This window comes from Sinocyclocheilus rhinocerous, unplaced genomic scaffold, assembly GCF_001515625.1.
Source record: "Sinocyclocheilus rhinocerous isolate Xijiao unplaced genomic scaffold, SAMN03320098_v1.1 scaffold97, whole genome shotgun sequence".
Taxonomy (NCBI): domain Eukaryota; kingdom Metazoa; phylum Chordata; class Actinopteri; order Cypriniformes; family Cyprinidae; genus Sinocyclocheilus; species Sinocyclocheilus rhinocerous.
The window spans coordinates 1580566-1601790 of NW_015666183.1; the positions used below are offsets into that span (position 1 = coordinate 1580566).

General features: G+C 34.3%; 2 protein-coding genes across 3 annotated transcripts; both read right to left on the reverse strand.

Annotated features, from left to right (window-relative positions):
• Positions 1–1242: 1242 nt before the first annotated feature.
• On the reverse strand, positions 1243–9269 carry ube2v2 (ubiquitin-conjugating enzyme E2 variant 2). The gene is made up of 4 exons (XM_016543371.1): positions 9199–9269; positions 7179–7327; positions 4908–5033; positions 1243–3005 (listed from the first exon to the last, which is right to left on the reverse strand). Exons 1-4 carry the CDS (start codon positions 9212–9214, stop codon positions 2859–2861), a joined length of 438 nt encoding a protein of 145 aa, XP_016398857.1. The 5' UTR covers positions 9215–9269; the 3' UTR covers positions 1243–2858.
• A 685-nt stretch (positions 9270–9954) lies between these two features.
• Positions 9955–20155, reverse strand: mcm4 (minichromosome maintenance complex component 4). 2 transcript variants are annotated; one of them, XM_016543386.1, is made up of 17 exons: positions 20064–20155; positions 19120–19177; positions 18860–18994; positions 18603–18766; positions 17253–17354; positions 16874–16969; positions 16651–16746; positions 16052–16190; positions 15746–15966; positions 15357–15477; positions 13866–14125; positions 13392–13757; positions 13186–13313; positions 12093–12300; positions 11766–11994; positions 10310–10443; positions 9955–10194 (listed from the first exon to the last, which is right to left on the reverse strand). In XM_016543386.1, the coding sequence occupies exons 2-17, from the start codon at positions 19163–19165 to the stop codon at positions 10102–10104; spliced, it is 2538 nt and encodes an 845-aa protein (XP_016398872.1). In that variant the 5' UTR covers positions 19166–19177; positions 20064–20155; the 3' UTR covers positions 9955–10101. The 2 variants fall into 2 exon arrangements, with proteins under 2 accessions (XP_016398872.1, XP_016398873.1); XM_016543387.1 differs by lacking the exon at positions 20064–20155 and adding an exon at positions 19968–20046.
• Positions 20156–21225: the final 1070 nt, after the last annotated feature.

The following is a 21225-nucleotide window of genomic DNA, read 5'->3' on the forward strand; positions in this document are numbered from 1 at the left end:
TGCTGAATCCCTGACAATTTTCAAGCGACAGCTGAAAACTCATCTCTTTCCACGCTACTTGACTTCATCCTAAATTTTAAAAAAATAAAACTTTGTCTTTCTCTTCATTTATTCCTTCCCTTTCTAGCTTGTACTTATTTGAACAAATGCCTGAAACTTGGTATTACGAGCACTTCTTTAAGCAGCTCTTTAAGAAGAATCGCTTTATGTATTCCCCAATTGTAAGTCGCTTTGGACAAAAGCGTCTGCAAAATGACTAAATGTAAATGTTATTCCTTCCCTTTCTAGCTTGTACTTATTTGAACAAATGCCTGAAACTTGGTATTACGAGCACTTCTTTAAGCAGCTCTTTAAGAAGAATCGCTTTATGTATTCCCCAATTGTAAGTCGCTTTGGACAAAAGCGTCTGCAAAATGACAATGTAAATGAACAAAGAATAAAATAAATCAAAATGCACTCATGAATCGATCACAAAAAAAAAAAACAGAAAATATTTTTTAGTCCACCAAAAAACAAAAAATTCTGTAATCATTCACTCACCCTCATTGTTCAAACCCATAAGACTTTATATACTCTTCAAAACACAAGTTAAGATATTTTTTAATGAAACCTGAGAGGTTTCTGTCCCTCCAGTTTAAGTCCAAAACTTAGAAGATGCAAAAAAAGTCAAAGAGATGTGTAGAGATCACTTTGTATGATGAACAGATTTAATTTAGGCTTTTTAATTTAGGGTTAACCAGAGTCTTATGGGTTTGGAATGACATGAGGGTAAATGAGTAAACATTTATTTTTGGGTTAACTATCCCTTTAAGAAATAAAAAGGGTTCATTTTGTTGACTTAAAACAAGATATTTTCATTTCACTTAATCAGTTGACCACAAATAGGTCCCAAATGTAGTTAGATGTACATTTAACTAGCCAACTAAAAACACACACACGCACACACACACACTGCAAGAGACAACAACTTGTCACTGCTGAGTTACCCTCAAAGATACACCTGTGTACTTCATCTAATATACAATACTAATATACAATTAGATAAAGTACTTTATACTAATATTCAATATTAGTGCCTTAAAAGTACATACTAATATGGTTAGATAAGGTATAAAGGCATACTTCTGAGGGCACTGCTGCAACAAGCTAAATCTGGTGTAGTTGACTTTGCTTTTTTTTTTAATATTAATTCCATAAATACTCCAAGCAGCCCTGTAAAAAATAACCGGAGAAAGAACCAAGTGTGTTCCACAATGTTTGTTTTATTATTCTGAACATAGCCCCGGTGTCACAAATTCAACTTAACTTGATTATATGTCTTTTAAAAAAGAAAGAAAAACTGAGCAGGGAGGAGAAAAAAAAAAGTTTCTTAGATGCATTACAGGGTGATTCATCTGTGGCTCTGAAAATGTAAAGACCGTGAGAAAACTGCCACTACATATATTAATTTGCACAATAACTGCCTATTAGTTTTCGCTAATGAAGACTTCAATAAAAAGGTCAAAGCCAACCGAAGCATAAATGAAGAACAGCACAACAAACCCCCACCATTCACTGGAAATACAATTTAATTCAATGATTAACTTCGTTAGAGTACCTAAGGATAATAACAGTGGTTCTAATGTTATAATTACTGAAGTACTAGTCGGTGGCGTAATGAAAGCTACATAACAGCATGCCGTCGCATAAAGCACTGTGGTTAAGCAAGAGCAAGTGTACAGCAAATCCTTACCATTGACACAATCGGTGATTCCTACTGAAAACACCCTACCTCAAACTCACTTTCTAGCGATTTTCATAGTACAACAGTGTGGAAAATGTTCAAACGCATCAGAAAAACTTATGTAATGAGCTATTTAAATGTTACGGATCACAACACACACTTATGTTCAGTTACATCGCAGTGATATGAGATCAATGTGAGCGTTTACTGGTAGGATCGATGTATAAAATTAATCTATCACTGTAAAAATAAGGCTGTGTCATTCAAACGATGCAAAACAGCGAGTCGGACGCTCTCTGAATCCCGTCCCTGAATGGCAAGGGTTTGCTGTTTTATTCGTACAGTAACATCTCAGCGTATTTCTGCGGCGTGTGATGGACTCGTATACAAACAGAGTCTGACAGCAGGTTGGAGAGTCATATTTTAATGCACCCGACAGATCCTTGCGCACGGTTTGATTTCAGAACAGAACAGAGCATCCGTTTACAACGCGCTGAAACACACTGCGATCGTGTCAAATACAGACATTAAAAATAAAAACGAAACAGAAGAGAAGAGAAAGTTCAGAACCGCTCCCACCCCTTTTGCGATACTACTAGTAGACTACAGGCACACTTTTAGGACCCTTAACGTTATTGTCAGTGAGGGGTTCAGATACACACAAAAAAAAGTTCAGTTAACTTACAATTTACTCAGCTGCTTTTTACATTTCTTTTTTTTCTCTTTTTTTTAATAAGCATGCCGTTGTATATGCATCCTTTTTTAGTTTTGGTGTCTCGTTACTTTAACTTAAAATGAACAGATCTGTATAAACCTCACCTAGCATGCCTTCTTTCTGCGTCTATGCTGACTGGATTCAGTTCATCATCATAAAGCTCGTGGTCGATGCAAATGTTACTGGAAGAGAGAGATTTGTGCACTCGTAACTTTAAAACAGAATTGAACATGGTGCCACACAATATAGGTGTTTTCCTTCCTTTGTTTCTCAAGCTAAACTATTAGAAATGTCCAATCGCAGAGGAGACTGTTTGAGTGTGGAGTGAGCAATATTTGTTTGGTTTTTCTTTTTCTGATGATTTACAAGACATTTCTAAGAGTAAGGTTTAAGACAGAGGGTCATAACAATCATTTACAATTAATTGCTGTATGTCTGTCCTTCCGGTGGTTGAGGAAGCTTCATATTCTCTTTGGACATCAAAAGACGCCTTAGCTCTTGAAGAACGACTTTAATGCTATATGAGTTTTGCCATTTTGCTAGAATTGGTATGCTACGTGCATCCACCTGAAACAAAAGAAGAAACAGAAAGAAAGGGAGGGGATATGCGGAAATGAGTTACATGATTTCAGTTACAGCCGCACATGTCATTAAACACTGCAAGAGTCCATCTGAACTGCACTAAATTAAATAAAGAATACGCAGGATTTATTCAAGAAATGTTTTGCCGTTTACACAAGCTAAACTCTGTCAACAGCATTTGTGATAGAATTTCAATTCATTCCTCAGTTATTAAAATCAAAGGGGAAAAAATGGTGGTTATAGTAACTCACAATAAAAATATACAGACTGTAAAGACTGTATACAGACTGTGTATACAGACATTAAATACATAGTTTTAACCCTCGTGCTGTATGTTGAAAATTTGTAATCACATAATCAAAAGTTAATTTGGCTAAAAAAACAGTCCCACCCCAGCTAAAAAATACCAGTTTCACATTTCTGTTTTCAGACTAGCTTGGTTAAAGGGTTAGTTCACCCAAAAACGAAAATTAGGCTGCGTTTTACTCACCCCAGAGGCATCCTAGGTGTATATGACTTTCTTCTTTCAGACGAATCCAGTCGGAGTTATATTAAAAATTGTCTTTGATCTTTCAAGCTGTTTCATGGCACTCAGCGGGTGTTGCATTCCTTCAGTCCAAAAGAACTTAAATAAAAATCGCCCATCCATAAAAAAAAGTATTTTTATTTAAGTTCTTTTGGACTGATGCATGCAACACCCACTGAGTGCCATGAAACAGCTTGAAAGATCAAAGACAATTTTTAATATAACTCCAACTGGATTCGTCTGAAAGAAGAAAGTCATATACACCTAGGATGCCTAGGGGGTGAGTAAAGCGCAGCCTAATTTTCATTTTTGGGTGAACTAACCCTTTAACTCACAAAGGCAGTGTTTTACTGCAAATGTGATTTTTGCATAAAAACTGAGGGATGAGTCAAAACTATTTTCTGTGCTAATCAAATTATGCCACAAATGCCGTTGAAACAGCTAAACTCGAACCTGGAACTCGTCAATGAGATTTTCTCATACCAACTAGCTAAAAAGCACAAAAACAGTAAAAGCTTAAACTAGAAGTCAGTTAAAGTGGGCGCAAATAATATTCCACTTAGCAAAAACGTATCACAAAAATGTCCTGTTGTATCAGTATGACTGCTGTATAAAAATGTATCAAATAGACCTCAATTTCCAGATGAGCCAGGTGATTGGGCTTTATAATCATTACTGTAGAGTTAAGGGTAATTTAATCTTGTGACAAAAAACAAGAAACTCAATCTTTATTTGTGCACAGGGTGACAATCTTCAGTCTGAACATGGGGTAAGATGTGTCACTGCACCATATTTTTGAGAAGTCATATTACAAAAGCTTCCTTCTCATTTTAGTTGAAGGCAGACATGCTTATGTATCACTTTTACTTGACTAAAAGTCAATTTGATATTAAATTTAAGACACAACTTATCATATTTCCCCCTATTTGCTTCGAGATTTAGTTCATCTTAAACCAGTATACTTCTACTAAGCAAACAGCACAAAGACTTGGATTCTAAATCCAACAAACTATTTCGACCAACCATTAAGAAAAACAGACACAAATGAGGATTCAACAATATAACAACCCTCTGTGGAGTAATAAAGCGTTTCATTTACTATGGCTCCTTTTCTATTTTGTATCCAGCTGAATCTCATTAGATGTGTTTGAGATTCATTATTGGTTCTGCTTAGGCACAGTGAAAAACGTCCCTCCTCTGCAGCACTGATGTGACTCGAGTGCCTCTGTTCTGCATCGCTATGAAAAACTGCAACGTCACACATTTCGAACAGTTTGCAGCTAAATGATCTTAAACACAGCTGATGATGCTCTGTTAAAATAACAATCAAAACAGTCATTTATAAAGATGATTCAACTTACCATCCCATTGGAATTATTTATTCCATTCATGCTAATTTTTGTTACAAATCTAACAGTCGGTGGTACTTCGGGATATTTAGGTCCGCACTCCACTTTCAGGCTGTATATCCTGTTTTCGTAATTAGTCTGAGAAATGAGGAAAAAGTCAAAAGTTAAAGCCGAAATGCCAAGTGGAACATGAAAGTGAGAGGATAATGAACACATCAATTCATCAAAGAGAACAGACCCACACATCTTAAAAAAAAAAAAAACATCACAATTCACATGCTGATACAATGTTTTCATCGTTAGTATTCTATACGATAACAGCACACAATAATAGACTACAGATGGAAACAGCATCACACTTAACTCAGGGTTTTATGATGGTACATTTGAGATGTTTTAAGACCTTTTTAAGACCAAGTAAAGAAAATTTACAGAATAAATTGAACGGGAACAAAATACGTCAATATATTCTCAAAATGCAAATGTCTAGGGAGCACAAAATGAGAAAGTTTAAAAATACAACTTCCAACAGATCTCCATTACTTTTTAATTCATTTTAGAAACTAATAGCTTAAGGCTTGAATACCTCTGTTCCCAACAACTAAAATATGGAAATAACCATAATTTCTACTGCACCTGCAAAAATGTGATATTCTTCCACAGTAGCTCTCAGTATGTTGTTTTCGATTACAAATATCTAAAGTTTCTTAAATCAAAAAACATTGTCTCAAGAAGCAAAGCAATATGACTTAAGATAAAAAGTCATTTTCTGAGAAACAGATCAAAATGAAGTGAGTTTGAATAAAACAAGAACTAATATCAGCCAATGGACTCTTAAACGCAAAATGAAAACAAGTTATGATGCTCTAAATCAAATCAAAGTTTATTTATAGAGCACTTTTTTAAAACAACAACTGTTCACCAAAGTGCTGTACAAGCATAATCAAAATAAAACAATTTTACACACAGCAAAAATAGCAGATATTAACACTAACAAAATACATAAAACAGCTCTCATACGGAGTTAAATGCCAGAGTATAAAAATAAGTTTTAAGACTGGCTCTTACGACATTTGTTTGACATTAATTTTGTTCAATTTCTCAGAAAACAAGACTTCATATTATTTTGCATCTCAAGCAAATGCAAGACGATTTAAGGATATTTAGATATTTCTATTATATTTGTATTTTTGCAGTGAATGCAACATTAAATGCTAGAAATGTATGAATTTATGACTTTCAGCTCCAATTTAAGACCTTTTTAAGGCCTTAATTTATGGAAGGGCAAATTAAGACCTGCAAAAACCCTGCACTTTTTTCTTTAAATGATGACATGTAAAAGAGAAAGGAATTCACCAATATTATCTTTACACAATTATGTTGTAATTTCAGGCTAGCTGAATATTTTGAATGCTAAAGAACCACTTCTATTTAGCAAATTACTAGGTTAAAAGCTCCCTGAAAAACAAACAAACTAAAAGGTAGAATTATCTTACTTTGCCTGTAGAACAGCACTATTATTATGGAGATTCTCACTAAGAAAAAATGTAAAGGTCATTTTTCACCCTGAATTCAAAATAAGAAAGTTAATAATTTACATTAAAAAGTAAGTAAATTTTAGGACCATTCATATTATTTGCATATTTGTACCAATTCAGAATTTTGTTGCACCCAAAATTTACTGCAGTGTGAAAAAAAAAAAAAATCTCATTCTCATCCCCCTTCTGTTTTATTACAAAGGCATCCTGCCTTCTGTTTTATTACAAATATAATTCAATTCATAATGAAAGGGCTTAATTGTCATGAAAATGAGTTCATCGCAAACGCTCATAAAAATAGGCTTCATTATCTTTCAAAATATAATTTTAATAATTCTGGGGGTGAAATATGACCTAGGTTTCATGGCAAGTTTCAGTTTACCCATTAAGCAAATCTATCCTAAAGACCTTTGAGTGATTCATATTTCCAGACCAATAAAGAATCAGTTGCAAACTTGAACAAATACATAAATCACTGAAGGACGTTTCTGCTACATTACTGCTTTCATAGCATGCATCTTTAATCTACACCACCAGCGGTCATGTGTCACGCTGGATGGCATGATGAAGGCATGTTGTTTACTGGTGCCCAAGGCTTCCAGTCACTCTATCAAAATAGCTGAAATGCAACAAACAAAATCTTGATTTCTTAACACATCATTTGAAGAATGTGATGCTTTCTTCAGATGAGTCATCAGTGTTGTCACTTAACTGCTACATCAAACTGATTAAACAGCAAACATACTCGTGCAGGTCCGATGATCATGCCTGTCCACCGTGTGAGAGTCATATCCTCGTCATCCTCCAGACCCCAGCTCACCGTCCCATCACCGACACCCTTCTGTCCTTCCTCAAGCTCTTCCAACAAACGAAAATTACGAGGGACTTTAACTCCTGCAAGAATCCAAAAACAACTCATGAACATGTTTCTGTAAACCTTTGTTTGCAGCTGGTTAGTTTGACATGTTGGAAATAATTTAAGATGAAGCATAACAATTTTTCAAGACTCTTGTATAATTATTATACATGCAGTTTTTATGAGTTCATATTGAGTGACTTCATGGAATATTTATATTCTTAAAAATGTATTTGTCACACCGCAAGACTACATAAGTGAAAAGCAAAAGGAATAAAAGTTGATTAAAAATGAATGGGAAACCTAAAATATACACTTTTCCTCTCCTTATGTATTTATGATTCAATTTATGTAAAAGGTTTTCATGGGTTCATTCTACATCATTCAGGGAATTCATATTTAATATCTGATTTCACAATGATCACAGAGTTTGTATATATGATCACAAACATTTCAGAGAGTTGCATATTTCATTTAATACGAAACCAACATCTGTTTCCTTTTTTTGTGGATGTGGATGGTACAATTTAAATGCTTAATTTAAACGTGATCTCATATGAAACCAACAAAAGCTTCTCTTTATTGTAAATGTGAAAAAACTCTTATTTAATGTACAATTTAAATGAGTAATTTAATTTAAATACTCAACCAAGACAAAAATGATAATGTAGGAACCTATAAGATTTAAACACAAAATCTGTGCGGTTTCAAATGTGAAACGTTAGTAATCTGTGCATTTCAACACTGAGTATCACCTAGTGTTTTCATAGATACTCCAGTGTTGAAAAAGTGGAGGGACAAGATTCGCAAGTTCAGGTGAGCGTCTGAAGGAAAGACTGATCACTCATTTGTGAATGATTCAGGAAATGACACCCATGTTGCTCTATCAGTGTTTCTCACTTCCTCAAAATCTCAAGACGAACACGACATGCACAAGCCTGAACAACTCAATATATTTCTGTCTGATAAAATATCGGCTGATGCATCTGACCTTATGTAAACATTTAAGATAATATGTAAACACATACAGTCCTAAATTTCATATATCTGATTCTAGATAAGCAAACGTCCAAATTAGCCTGTGCAAATGTAATGATCTGTGAGTTTTAACATGTTAAAAACACAACAAGATGAGCTGTTCTGTACATATGTAGCCTATAAACTCTAAATGTTATTTGATCTGAACATAAGCTACATGATCTTACACTGCAGTAAATTGCATTAAACAATTAATTAAACAGCTAAAAATTTTAAAAGTCTCCTTTAGAGTATATGTATAAATCAACACCTCATAAACTCTAAACGTCATGTGTTCTGTTATGAAATGGCTTTGCACTTAAATGAGTGTTGTTATGCGCCTATATATCTATATTACACAATCACAACGCACTTCTCCAAAGACTTATTATCTTTAAATAGTTTAAATGACTCTATGAGGGAGTAATAGCCTGCTCAGGTGCTATTATGACAGACAAACAGCAGTTAAAGGCCCGTTTGTCATGACACTGGACGGATCCAGCAGCAGCACGACCGTCAATGCTCCGCCTCGCCTCACATTTGCACTGATACACCCGCCCAACTGCAATATACAGCATTTAATCTATGCCTTACTACTATAGAAGTTCATAATTACATCTGAAGCGCGTCTATAATATTGATTAGCTGATAATAAAAAATAAATATGATGTTATTTTTAAACTAAAGGTCTATCTGAGGGCCGTTAGCTCGATGCTAACACACACACAGTTCAAACTGCACACAGATCTGTTAGGTGAAGTAAATTAAGGAGTTTGATAACGGTAAACCTGTCGGATAATCTTTATCGGGTCGTGAGGCACGGGCTCAGCGCTTCTGCTGCTATATTACGGCCGCGGAGGACCGCGAGGATTGAGGAGATTGTGAGACAAACCTGAGGAGGCCGCCATCTTCTTCTGCCCGAATCCAAAAGCGTACGAAAGCGTGACGTCGACGCGTCATGTGACTAATGTCCGTGCTGTAGGAAGCGAGGGAGGGGCGTGGCTCCACTGCAATATTATTAATATATAATATATTACACCTGAGCTTGACAATACGTTTTTTTTTTACAATATCACATTTAAGGACGTGTTAAATTATATCGTTCCACTAGTACACCTTGAGGATGTTGTCATGTTTTCAGGTGATGCAGTTAAAATATTGTTTTAACTGGTAATTTTATATCTTTGTCCTCAATTTCACTTTTCAGCCCTCTGTAATATACTTTAAAAACAGGTCATTTATGACATTATCCTTCAATAAGGGACTTTTTCGTGAGAAAACAACAGACATCAGAGCATTGAATGCAATGAATTTGATTTTTTTTTACTTAGTTTCTCAGTCTACATTCCTAAAATGACACATATTATATAAAAATTGTTTGTTTCCCATTTTCTCTTCTATTCTGTTAATTTTTTTTTTCCATTGTGTAAATATTCCATTTATAATAAATCAGCTCTAGTTCCTGTGTGATAATACATTGCCATCGAGTGTTTTTATATACATTTGTCCCGTTTGGGTTTGTATTGTTGTTCTTGCACCTTGTTTAAGTGATTCTTTGAGGTTTTAACCAGCACCATGTGATTGATTCGGTTCAGTGAATAGATGCTTTCCACATTTGATTATGTAAATAACAGCTATAAACCACCAATGTCTTCTCTTGAACAACAAAATTCATTTATTGCAACCAGAAATTGTCCATACATATCACTATTAACAATAATTGCTCTATAGAAACAGAGAATAGGATAAAGCAAGTAACAAAAGGGAGGAAGCAGCAGTCAGGCACAGCGAGCGTTCACAGAAGCCGAACAGTCTTTCCTGTGACGGTCAGATAATCTTCATCAGCAAGTGCTCTGAGGGCCTCTTCGAACATTTCCTTTGTGATGGCCTGAAATGGGAGGAAAATGTTTAAGTTAAGATTTTCCTTGGGCTTCAGGCTTGCATATATAGTTGGAGTGTCTATGCATTATTAGCATTATTAAAATAATTAGAGGAAAGCATACCGCTTCTGACTGGCCACGAAGATCATCAAACAGCTGCTGGTACTTCATAGCTGGTGTTTTGCCCTTTGATTGGATGAGTTTCTTCAGAGCCTGAGCCACTTCCTCCTTACGCTTGCGTGCTGTAGCACTCATCCCTGTACAGAAACAACCAATCAAAACCATCAGACTCTCTTCAATTTGCATACAATATCCACAGGTACTAGTTAAGGCATAATAAAGGGATAAGTTGGGAAACTAATAATTAAAATATTTGATATACTTTAATTACATTGATTTATTCCTACTTTATTCATTTAAAATATAAAAACGTTTATATTAATTGTTCTTTTATTGAGACATAGCAGTGGTCTGCACAAGCATTCATATCTTTACAGAAACAACCAATTAAAACCATGACAGCAAATCTGCATACGACATTAACAGTTACTAGTTAAGGATAATTGATGAAATGCCTGTGCAAAGAAAACACCGCCACACGCCCGCGTCATGGTACTGTCGTGAACGCGCATCCACAAGTGACGCAGTAGAGACGAAAATGTGGAATAAAGTCGTTATTTTTGTTTTCTTGCGCAAAAAAGTATTCTCGTAGCTTCGTAACTTTACAGTTGAACCACTGATGTCACACGGACTACTTTGTCGATCATCTTGGTACTTTTCTGGACCTTGAACGTGGTAGTTACCTTGCTGTCTATGGGAGGGTCAGAGAGCCCTCAGATTTCATCAAAAATATCTTAAATTGTGTTCCGAAGATGAACGAAGGTCTTACGGGTTTGGAACAACACGAGGGTGAGTAATTAATGACAGAATTTTCATTTTAGGGGTTTTGGGTGAACTAACCCTTTAAGACTGGTTTTGTGGTCCAGGGTCACATTTATTAGTAATCTTAATAATTTAACATTTTAATATTAATACTTTTCTTTCGAGTTATAAACAAGACCATGTGACTCGACCTGGCCAGCACTAAGTTTATTACTACATTTCTGAACTAGTGCTGTCAAACGATTAATCACATCCAAAATAAAAGTTTTTCTTTACATAATATGTGTGTGTGTACTGTGTATATTTATTATGTATATATAAATACAAACACATGCATGTATATATTTAAGAAAACATGTTATGTTTATATATTAAATATATTTATATATATTTAATATAAAATATAAATGTATATACATGTAAATATTTTCAAAATATATACTGTGTATGTATTTATATATACATAATAAATAAACACAGTACACACACACACATATTATGTAAACAAAAACCTTTATTTTGGATGCAAAAAATATAAATGTATATACATGTAAATATTTTCAAAATATATACTGTGTATGTATTTATATATACACATAATAAATAAACACAGTACACACACACACACATATTATGTAAACAAAAACCTTTATTTTGGATGCAATTAATAGCTTGACAGCACTACTCTAAACTCTACCTGTGGTGAGGATGGAGATATCCACGAATCCTGTCCTGGGATCAGTTGCGGACTGTTTCAGGGCTTCTCTGTGCAGTCTCTTGGCTTCCTCCACATCGATGGACTCTACTTTGCTTGAGAAACGTACTTTAGCGTGAGCTTCAGCCAGTCTGATGAGAGACTCCAGCTGACGGGGGTACGCAGACACCATCCCTCTGCCGCTGCCGATCTTACGCATGTCTACATAGGCCTGCAAGGGTCAAAATTACAATTCATTTAATATCGTCAACATGCATTATATATCATACTACAGTACTACAGGTACATTGATCTATATTGTTTCTATACCTCAACAAGGGCCTGACTAGCTTCCTCACTGAGTCTGGGATGCACAGACGTGCGAGCGAAAGCGATGTAGTCTTTCAACACGGCCATGTCCAGATGCTCCTCTTCAATCTGCTCTTCACTCTGATAATACAGAGCCACGAGGTGATGCGCGAGACGCCGGTCATACGCCTCATCCTGAGGGTCCAGCATCAGGAAGATCAAATCAAACCTAAGAACCAGAGATTTTATTAGTTTACTAATAATAAAGAGAAATGTTCAACAAAAAAGCTAAAATAAAGTATTTTAACATTTGGATGTTAATGTTTAAAACAGATTGAGATCATTAAAGTCAAAATTTATGCCATTTACTGTCTATAATAAACGTCTCTAGGGTTACTTGTACAATTCGCCAATTGTAAACAAATTTTTTAAATAGTACATTTTCTCTTCTGAGAGGACTTTATTGCTAACACTACTAAAGAAATTGGATTAAATTGATCAAAAGTGACAGTAAAGACATTTATAATCTTACAAAAGATTTAAATAAAAACGTTCATCAAAGAATCCTGAAAAACAAAATATTAAGCAGCACAATGGCTTTTGGTATGTTTTATTCTGGTATCAGTGAAATATTATATATATATATATATATATATTTTTTTTATATTTTTAAGATTTATATATATATATATTTTTTTTTTTTTGAATTTTAATTTTAAAGTTTTAGTAATTTGGTGGTGTTTGTCTCACTTTTATGTATTTATTTTTTTAAATAATGTCAATATTTTATTTATTTTAGTTTTTTTTTTTTTTTACACTATATGAAGTTCACTAAATTACATGAGAAGTTTTGTTTTTGCAACTAGCTTGGCAAGTGTTTACTATTTATTTCAGTTACCATTTATTTTAAGTAACGTAATGTTTTCTTACCGTTTAAGTTAACTATAATAAACTTTTGAAGAGTCGTGTAGCACACTTTTTACAATCAACTATAATCCTGATGGATAAATCGTTCTCGTGGAAATTATCCACTCAAAATTCTGTTTCTCTCAAAAATACATCACATTATGGATGTTAAGTGTGTTGTAAATGCTGTGTCATGTTGTGTTCTTACCTGGACAGAAGTGTGTGAGGCAGCTGGATGTTTTCTATGGTGGTCTTCTTGGGGTTCCATTGAGACTCCACTGGATTGGCTGCAGCGAGAACGGAGGTCCGAGCATTAAGCTGGCAAATGATTCCAGCCTATGACACACAAAAACTGCATTAATTACCTGTCGTGACAATCAATCGTCACAGTGATCGTTCACGCATCACTCTCACCTTAGCAATAGAGAGCGTTTGCTGCTCCATGACCTCATGCAGCACAGACCGCGTGCTGTCGCTCATCTTATCGAACTCGTCGATGCAGCAGATGCCGTTGTCACTGAGCACGAGCGCTCCCGTCTGCAGAACCAGCTGTCGGGTTTCCGGGTCCTTCATCACGTACGCTGTGAGACCCACAGCGCTGGATCCTTTCCCAGACGTGTACTGCCCACGAGGAACCAGGTTATACACATACTGCAGCAGCTGGGATTTACTGGTACCCGGATCACCACAAAGCAGGATGTTGATCTCTGCGCGGAAGTTTCCGCGGCCCGTCTGAGTGAAGTCCTTACGGGTCCCACCAAATAACTGCAGCAGGATGCCCTGGGAAAAAAAAGCCTACTATTAACTCACATCCTGAGAAACATTTGAATTGCATCTGTTCTAAGGAAAAACATGAGGTCGTCTTAAGCAGTACCAATTAAAACTCACTTTCTTGATGTCCTCGTGTTCATAGATGCTGGGCGCCAGCGCGGAGGACAAGCGATCGTAGACGTCCGGTTTGGCCGCTAGTTCTTTGAGCATTGCGACCCGTTCTTTGGTGAAGAGTTTCTGCTCGCCGTCCTCATCCAGTCCGTGAAGACGCTTCTCATCCGTCTTCCGGAAGTGGATGACGTCGATGTGGGTCTTGTACACAGACTTCACCTGGCTCTGTCGTGGGTTCAGGCGCATGGGGGCGGCTCTGTAAATGCCTGATGAGAATAACAGACATGCTGGTTAAGACTTTTCACAATACCAATTATATTATAATACATTAAAAAAAAAAAACTTCAATTGACATCAAAGCTTTTAAAATATTTAATTCAAAATTCTCTTGATAAAGTAATTAGATAAAAAACACAAATAATAAGCTATAAAGAATTATCACTATATATAAATAACCCTACCAACCATAAGTGCTACTACTTCTATTATTATTTATAATTAATTATAGCATATTACATAACACTGTTTATATAAGATATATAACTATTATTAGAAACGTAATATTCTATAACGCCGGCTGCACCGCGCTCTTCCGTCACTTAATCTTTTTATTTTGGTGCATCAATCTGTTAAATTACTTAGCATAGGAGATCATGATCCGCACTCACGAAAACACTTCTAAAACGAAAAAAGACGACAGTGAGTGCAGACCATGATCTCCTATACAAATGTAATATTCTATGAATAAACAATAATAATGAAAATGTATAGAATATTTAACATTATAAAATAATAGTAACAGCACAAATAATAGAATATTACTAACATTATGTGTTGTTACTTATAAATGATATATTAAACTGCATAAATAAAATATTATTCTATAATGTTACATTATAAGAACTATAAGTTAAAAAATATTAAATTACACTTAAAAATAGTAACGATAAACAATATTCCATAACATTATATATTATTAATTATAATAATATATTGTGCAAAAATGTAAAAATATAATAAAAAGATATATAACAGTTATATAATATTATATTAAATGTTCATAACCTACAAATACGAATAAAAAAAATCTAAAATATTAAAGAACACTACAATACTTAAAATAAAATTAACAACAACAACAACATTTAAAATAATGTATAATCAATAGATGTTATAATATTCTATCATTTATAATAGAAAAACACAAATGTTATGAAATCTGAACATTCGTTTTTAAGTTGATGTAATAAACTGTTTTCAGTTAGGAGTTTCTCTACAGAAAAGTACTCTTTATTAAAAGAATTCAAGTACAATAATATCAAAACACTCCAATATTTAATGTTTCTGAAAGTCTAGCTGTTAAACTATTCCTGCTCCATAACTTTGAGGAAGCTACAATACAGGCATTGTTCATAAAGTAAAGAAAGAGGAAGGACCAAACAGGATTAGCTATTATATAAAACCACATAACAAAGCTTCAATGACAACAGGTCGTACCAGTGATGTTTACTCTGTCTCCAGGTTGCACTTTGTCAACTAGGTCATTGTGTGCATAGACGACAGTGGTGTGTGGCGTCTGACCCGCAGGCATATCCTCTGGAGATTCCTGGAGCTTTATCTGTCAGGACAAAAGATATTGAAAAGAAAAAGAAAAAGATCTCACTTTTTGTTAGGGTAAAAAGCACTAGTAAACAAATGCAACCAAAAAAAAATAATCTTTACAAAAATTATATAATGCAAATTTTAAAAAAAAACAAAATTTCAAATACATAAATATAATATATATATATATATAAGAGAGAACAAATTAAATAAACTAATATATTAAAAAAGAACAAATATAACAACACACACACAAAAAAAAAAAAGAAATAAAAATAACCCACCATTTGTTTGTCAGAGAAGGCGGAGCGGTTATGCACCAGCGCCATGCTGTGGGTGGTGTTGCAGTTGCGGCAGACAGCAGGTTCAGCGATGCGGCCGCGGTCCACCTCCACACGCGTGTTAAACGCACACACCTGACAGCGGAAGAACGCCTCCTGCATCTCAGGAATCAGCTGAGAGGTGCGGATCACCATCCCACTGATAGTGATGAGCTGGTCAATATCTGAAAGAGACCAGAGACGATGATGTGACGGCTGCAGACATTTCTTAGTAAACAGCGTGCGATCATGATGCACTGGGTCTCTTACCTTCAGGGTTGAGCGCACGCATGTTTCTGGTTTTCAGGGCGCTGTAGGGACGCACTTGAATCTGATGCTCCAAAATGGAGTCTGGGAAACGATCGAAGAAGAGCTCATTGATGGCCATATCGAAAGTAGGGATGACTTCCTGCGAGGAGAAGAGTGAAAGACTTTCAATAACAGGTCAAAGTGACAATACAATAAAGTTTTCATGTTTTTGAAAGAAAAAGCTCAACGAGGCTGCATTTATTTGATTTAAAAAATACAGTAAAAACTGTGAAATATTATCAATTTAAAATAAAAATTTTTTATTTGAATATGTTATTCCTGTGATGCAAAGCTGAATTTTTTAGCATCATTACTCGTCTTCAGTGTCACATTGATTTGATGCACAATGTTGAAAACTGAAAAATGTTTTTTTTTTTTAGAAATCTTTAAATGAATAGAAATTTTGAAAAAACAGAATTTATTTGAATTATAATTTTTTTGTAACATTATAAACGTCTTTACATCTTTTTTTATACTATACTGAATAAAAGTTTTTATCATTTAAAAACAAAAATAACTTCTTGATGTTTATTTTTTATTACTAGGCTTGTCACTCTCACCTGTGGATAACAGATCAGCTGACGGTAGAGATCAGCATCAAATGTCTGAATATGACTACAGTTCACATTCAGTACCGGCTCTCCAACAACACTGATCTGAAACACACACACAAAGCAGCAATATTATTACACAAGAACTGGATATTAAGGACTGCATGACTAAACATGTTTCTAAACATGCAATCATTGTTTATGCCTTTCTAGTCAGTACTGCACTTCTCACCTCATCCAGTTTCTGCATATAAAGAGGCTCATTCAGATCCAGACCAGCGTTCTCCTCCTCTCTGGAGTTGGGGTCTGTGAATTGCTGAAGGAAACGCTGCAAAAAAAATAGATAATTTTTTTTTTTTTTTTTAAAGACTTTTTTTTTTTTTTTTAAAGACTTTTTTTTTTTTTACCAAGAATTCACCCTTTTTAATAAGACTTTGTGTGATTATTATCTTTATTACAATCTCAAGCCTGTTACACCTCTTGGTATTTTTAAATCGTGCAAAAATAAATAATTTTTTTTTTTTTTTTTAAACAGATTTTAAACCAATGATCATTTTGTCATGGAAGAAAAGCTTTTTGCCAGTCAGCTGTGGATGAAACTGCAATCACACCTGAAACTTCTCCTTGCAGGTTCCCACATTGACATCAGTCCCCCAGATCACCAGTCTCTGTCCTGCACCCTGCTCGCTGCCGGCCACTGCGTCTCCAGACGGCTGAAAGTCAAAATATTGTATTCATTTATTCATTTTTATTATTAATAAGTTATTTATTCAATGTAATATTTATTCATTAAAAATTCTACCATATTTTGTATATATTGAATTAGCTTAAATCTTTAAATTTTCAGTTTTCATTTAAATATTTACATTTTTAGTCATTTTGTTAAGTTTTTTGTTTTTTTAAATATTACTATTTAGGTATAATTTATTTCCGTTTTAGTTTGTTTTCAATTTATATGAAATGGCTTTTATATTTCCAGCTTTCATTTAAATTTAGTTTAATTTTTAATAATTTTATGTTTTTGTAGTTTTTAAATGGGTCATATGATGCAATTTAAATTTTTCCTTTCTCTTTGGAGTGTTACAAGCTCTTGGTGCATAAAGAAGATCTGTAAAGTTGCAAAGACTAAAGTCTCAAATCCAAAAAGATATTCTTTATAAAAGTCATTTAGGTTTCATTTATTTTCATTTCAGTTTTAGTTTATTTTTATTTACAGCTAATAAATTTCGTGCTTCAACTTATTTCAGTTAATTGCTAAGGCAACATTTCTGATTTTCCTTTAGTTTTTTAGGTAACATTTATATTTTCAGATTTACTTCGATTAAAGTTACTTCAATTAAAGCTAACGATAATATGGATTTCCGTATTTTCTGACCTGAAGTATGACCCAGTACAATAGTGTAATTACATATTACTTAATTGATTTGTTTAATAATTTAAATGAATTATTTTGAATTTTGATAATGAATGAATTTTATATTACATTATAATTTTGCCCTTAGCTGATCACATGCCTGATGCTCATGAACAAGCCACAAAAAAAAGTCCATACTCACAACAGAGTAAAATATTAGCAATTAGAAGTATCTGATCATGATGTGTTAAATGTAGTGCTGTCAAACGATTAATCGCATCCAAAATAAAAGTTTGTGTGTACTGTGTATATTTATTATGTATATATAAATACACACCCATGCATGTATACATTTAAGAAAAATGTCACATTTATATATTTATAATATAAATTATATGAATATAAATATAGACATGTAAATATTTGCAAAATATATACTGTATGTGTGTGTATTTATATATACATAAATATACACAGTACACACAGATATATTATGTAAATACAGCACTAGGTAAATGTAATAAATCACTTTTTCATTACCAGTAAGCCAAAATGCAAAGATTAAACTCTTTGTTTTTTTCAAAATGAAACAGCAACTTTCGCTCACCGGTTCCGAATGCATGTCGACCTGTGGAGCTTTCCGGACAGATCCCAGGTCGGCCCGCTGACGCGCCGGGGTCCCGCGTATGCCGCTGCGGGGCGTTCCTTCCACCCTGGAGCTGGGAGTGCCGTACATCAGCGGAGAACTCGCGTCAATCTCGCTCTGCAGGACTGGATAAAACACATCTTGATGTTTTCCTAATTCAAATTAGCTGCATAAACTATTCGATTCAGTGCAAGTAAGATGTTGAATACGAGCCGCACCAGAGCGTGGGGCCATAGGGCTGGAGAACAGCGACACGTCCATGGCTGGAGACGTGGGCATGGGCTGAAGCTCTGTGGACGTGTCATGAGCCCTCGACCGCTGTGATGGAGGGGAGAGAGGATCCTCGCTCGCAGCTGCAAACACACACAAACACCGTTCACATGCAGCAACTGTCAAAAACAAACCTGTCTGTAACTGATTAGAAAAAAAACTATATACATGCCAGCATATGTGTGCACTCAAAGTCAATGTAACTCACGGGTCGGGGGGTCTCTCTTACGGCTCTGGGATGATGGTGAAGACATCTTGACTCAAAACTGAAATGTTAAATCTCAAAATTAGTGAACTGGAACCAAAATTCATTAAAACGATTTCTAAATCATGTTACAAAACAATAAATATTCTTTACTACGTTAATAAATTACATTTATATTAAGTTTATAATTATATACTATTAAATTACTATATATATTAAATATACAATTATTTAATTTTTAATGTGCACTAACATTGAATTCAAATAGTTGCAGGTTCGTTTCATACACAAACTATTTCAGCATATATGAAACTTAATACCTCATTTATCATGTTAATGACTTACGACTTAAGTTGTTATAAACTATCATAATCATAAATGTTATGCAAATATTATAACTATTATATTATGACAGCAGGCCTAATGATTTATCCAGAATGAAAGAAATGAGGTCACGGTCTTCATGATAACACTGCCAAACGGCAATGCACCACAAAACACTTATTAGTAAACATATCTAGCTAAACACAACATGAAAAAAAAAAAAGTTTAGTTAGGCAAAATAAGTTCAATGCTTGTATGAGATGCTCAGGGAATACAATAACCGCCTGTCCAAATACCAAAACTTCTTAATCTTTAAACTAAATCGGTAAATCTACGTAGCACATCTATTTTGTAAGCACATCTGGAAAAGAGTTTTATCATGGTATCAAAGATGTACAGTGACTTTGAGTTGCTACATTTATACTGGAAGAGTGAGAGGCTAGCAGCACGCTGCATCAGCCACAACAATGACATAACATAGTCTTAACTAGAATACAGAATAACTATTATTTTCAACTACAACGCACTATGTTAAGGTCCCGTTGACCAAGATCTGTTTTTAGGTTATCGTGATTACATTTCCTTTCAAACACAATGAGTTTATACAGAGCTATAACACTTACCGTTCGCACTGTTTCCCTTCTGATGTGAACGGTGGCGCGAAACTGTCTGTGACGTACATTTCGCGGGGAAATTTTGACCAACCAACAATACACTCCTCACTATCAGTCGAGAGGGGGAGAAGTTAGACACGTGTGTGCTTAAATCACATATAACTCGTTATTTCTTAGATTACGCAATTAAATTGCAATTACGTATGTTTAAAATTACAATAAACTCTTTTCCAAACGTTCTTAATGGCAGACTGACAATTATAGGATGAGTGACATAAACGAATCCCATCAACTGTTTGGTATCGCCCGAAGTTTTCGCGGGAAAGAACATCAACGCAGAATAAATAGAGGCGATTCCTCTGATATCCACTAGATGTCCATGTGGACCAGATGAGGTGCCACAATATGCCTGCATATAGAAAAACAACTGTGCCATCCTCAGAAAATTATGAATGACATTTTGGCCCCATTAATGAAGATTATTTATTAATACATGCATAAGGCAGGAAAATAAAACACATTTTAATTTGTATTGCTTATATAACGGCAAAATGATTTTAAACTTTTAAAAAAATTTAATGTAACATTAACAACAAATAACTTTCTTGCTTTAATTCGACTCTCGTTTCAATTTATATTCTGCTTGTACTGAATTTGTACGTTCAATGTGCTTCTCAAATACATGGATGTGAATAGATAAATGAATAAATGGATGTATATTTCCGACTATACAATACAGTAGGCTAAACACCCAGTTAATAATAATAATAATAATAATAATGAAAATAATATTAATATTAATAATAATGAACCAACTATATTTGTATTCGTATTATATTAATTTTCTCTCGATGATCCTTCATTCTACGCATCCAAACACGCCTTCATATCCAACAAAATTACTTAGGCTAATAATAACAACTACCACCACCACAAATATGAATGACAAACTACAACAACAATATTAAATACGAACGAAACAAAAATTACTTTTAATTTGTTTATTCAAATGTATTTATTTAGGAAGGTTGAAAATGGCGCATTAATTTCATTTTCTCTCACTGATCCTTCTTTCTACACATACATACTCATAATAATAATATTAATAATAATAATAGTCATGGCCAAAAGTTTTGGCAGTGACATAAATTTTGTGTTGTGTTCTTGTTAG

Bases quoted from the DNA above. Each gene is read 5' to 3' on its own strand.
- ube2v2 (XM_016543371.1), bottom strand. The intron at 5,034-7,178 runs GTATGTTTGCTG...CTCATTTCTCAG, and splicing joins TGATCATCGGACCTGCACGA to ACTAATTACGAAAACAGGAT. The intron at 3,006-4,907 runs GTAAGTTGAATC...CTTTTGTTTCAG, and splicing joins TAAATAATTCCAATGGGATG to GTGGATGCACGTAGCATACC.
- mcm4 (XM_016543386.1), bottom strand. From the start codon at position 19,165: ATGTCTTCACCATCATCCCAGAGCCGTAAGAGAGACCCCCCGACCC. The intron at 18,995-19,119 runs GTGAGTTACATT...GTGTGTTTGCAG, and splicing joins TAAGAGAGACCCCCCGACCC to CTGCGAGCGAGGATCCTCTC. The intron at 12,301-13,185 runs GTAAGAACACAA...TCTGGTTCTTAG, and splicing joins CCTCACACACTTCTGTCCAG to GTTTGATTTGATCTTCCTGA.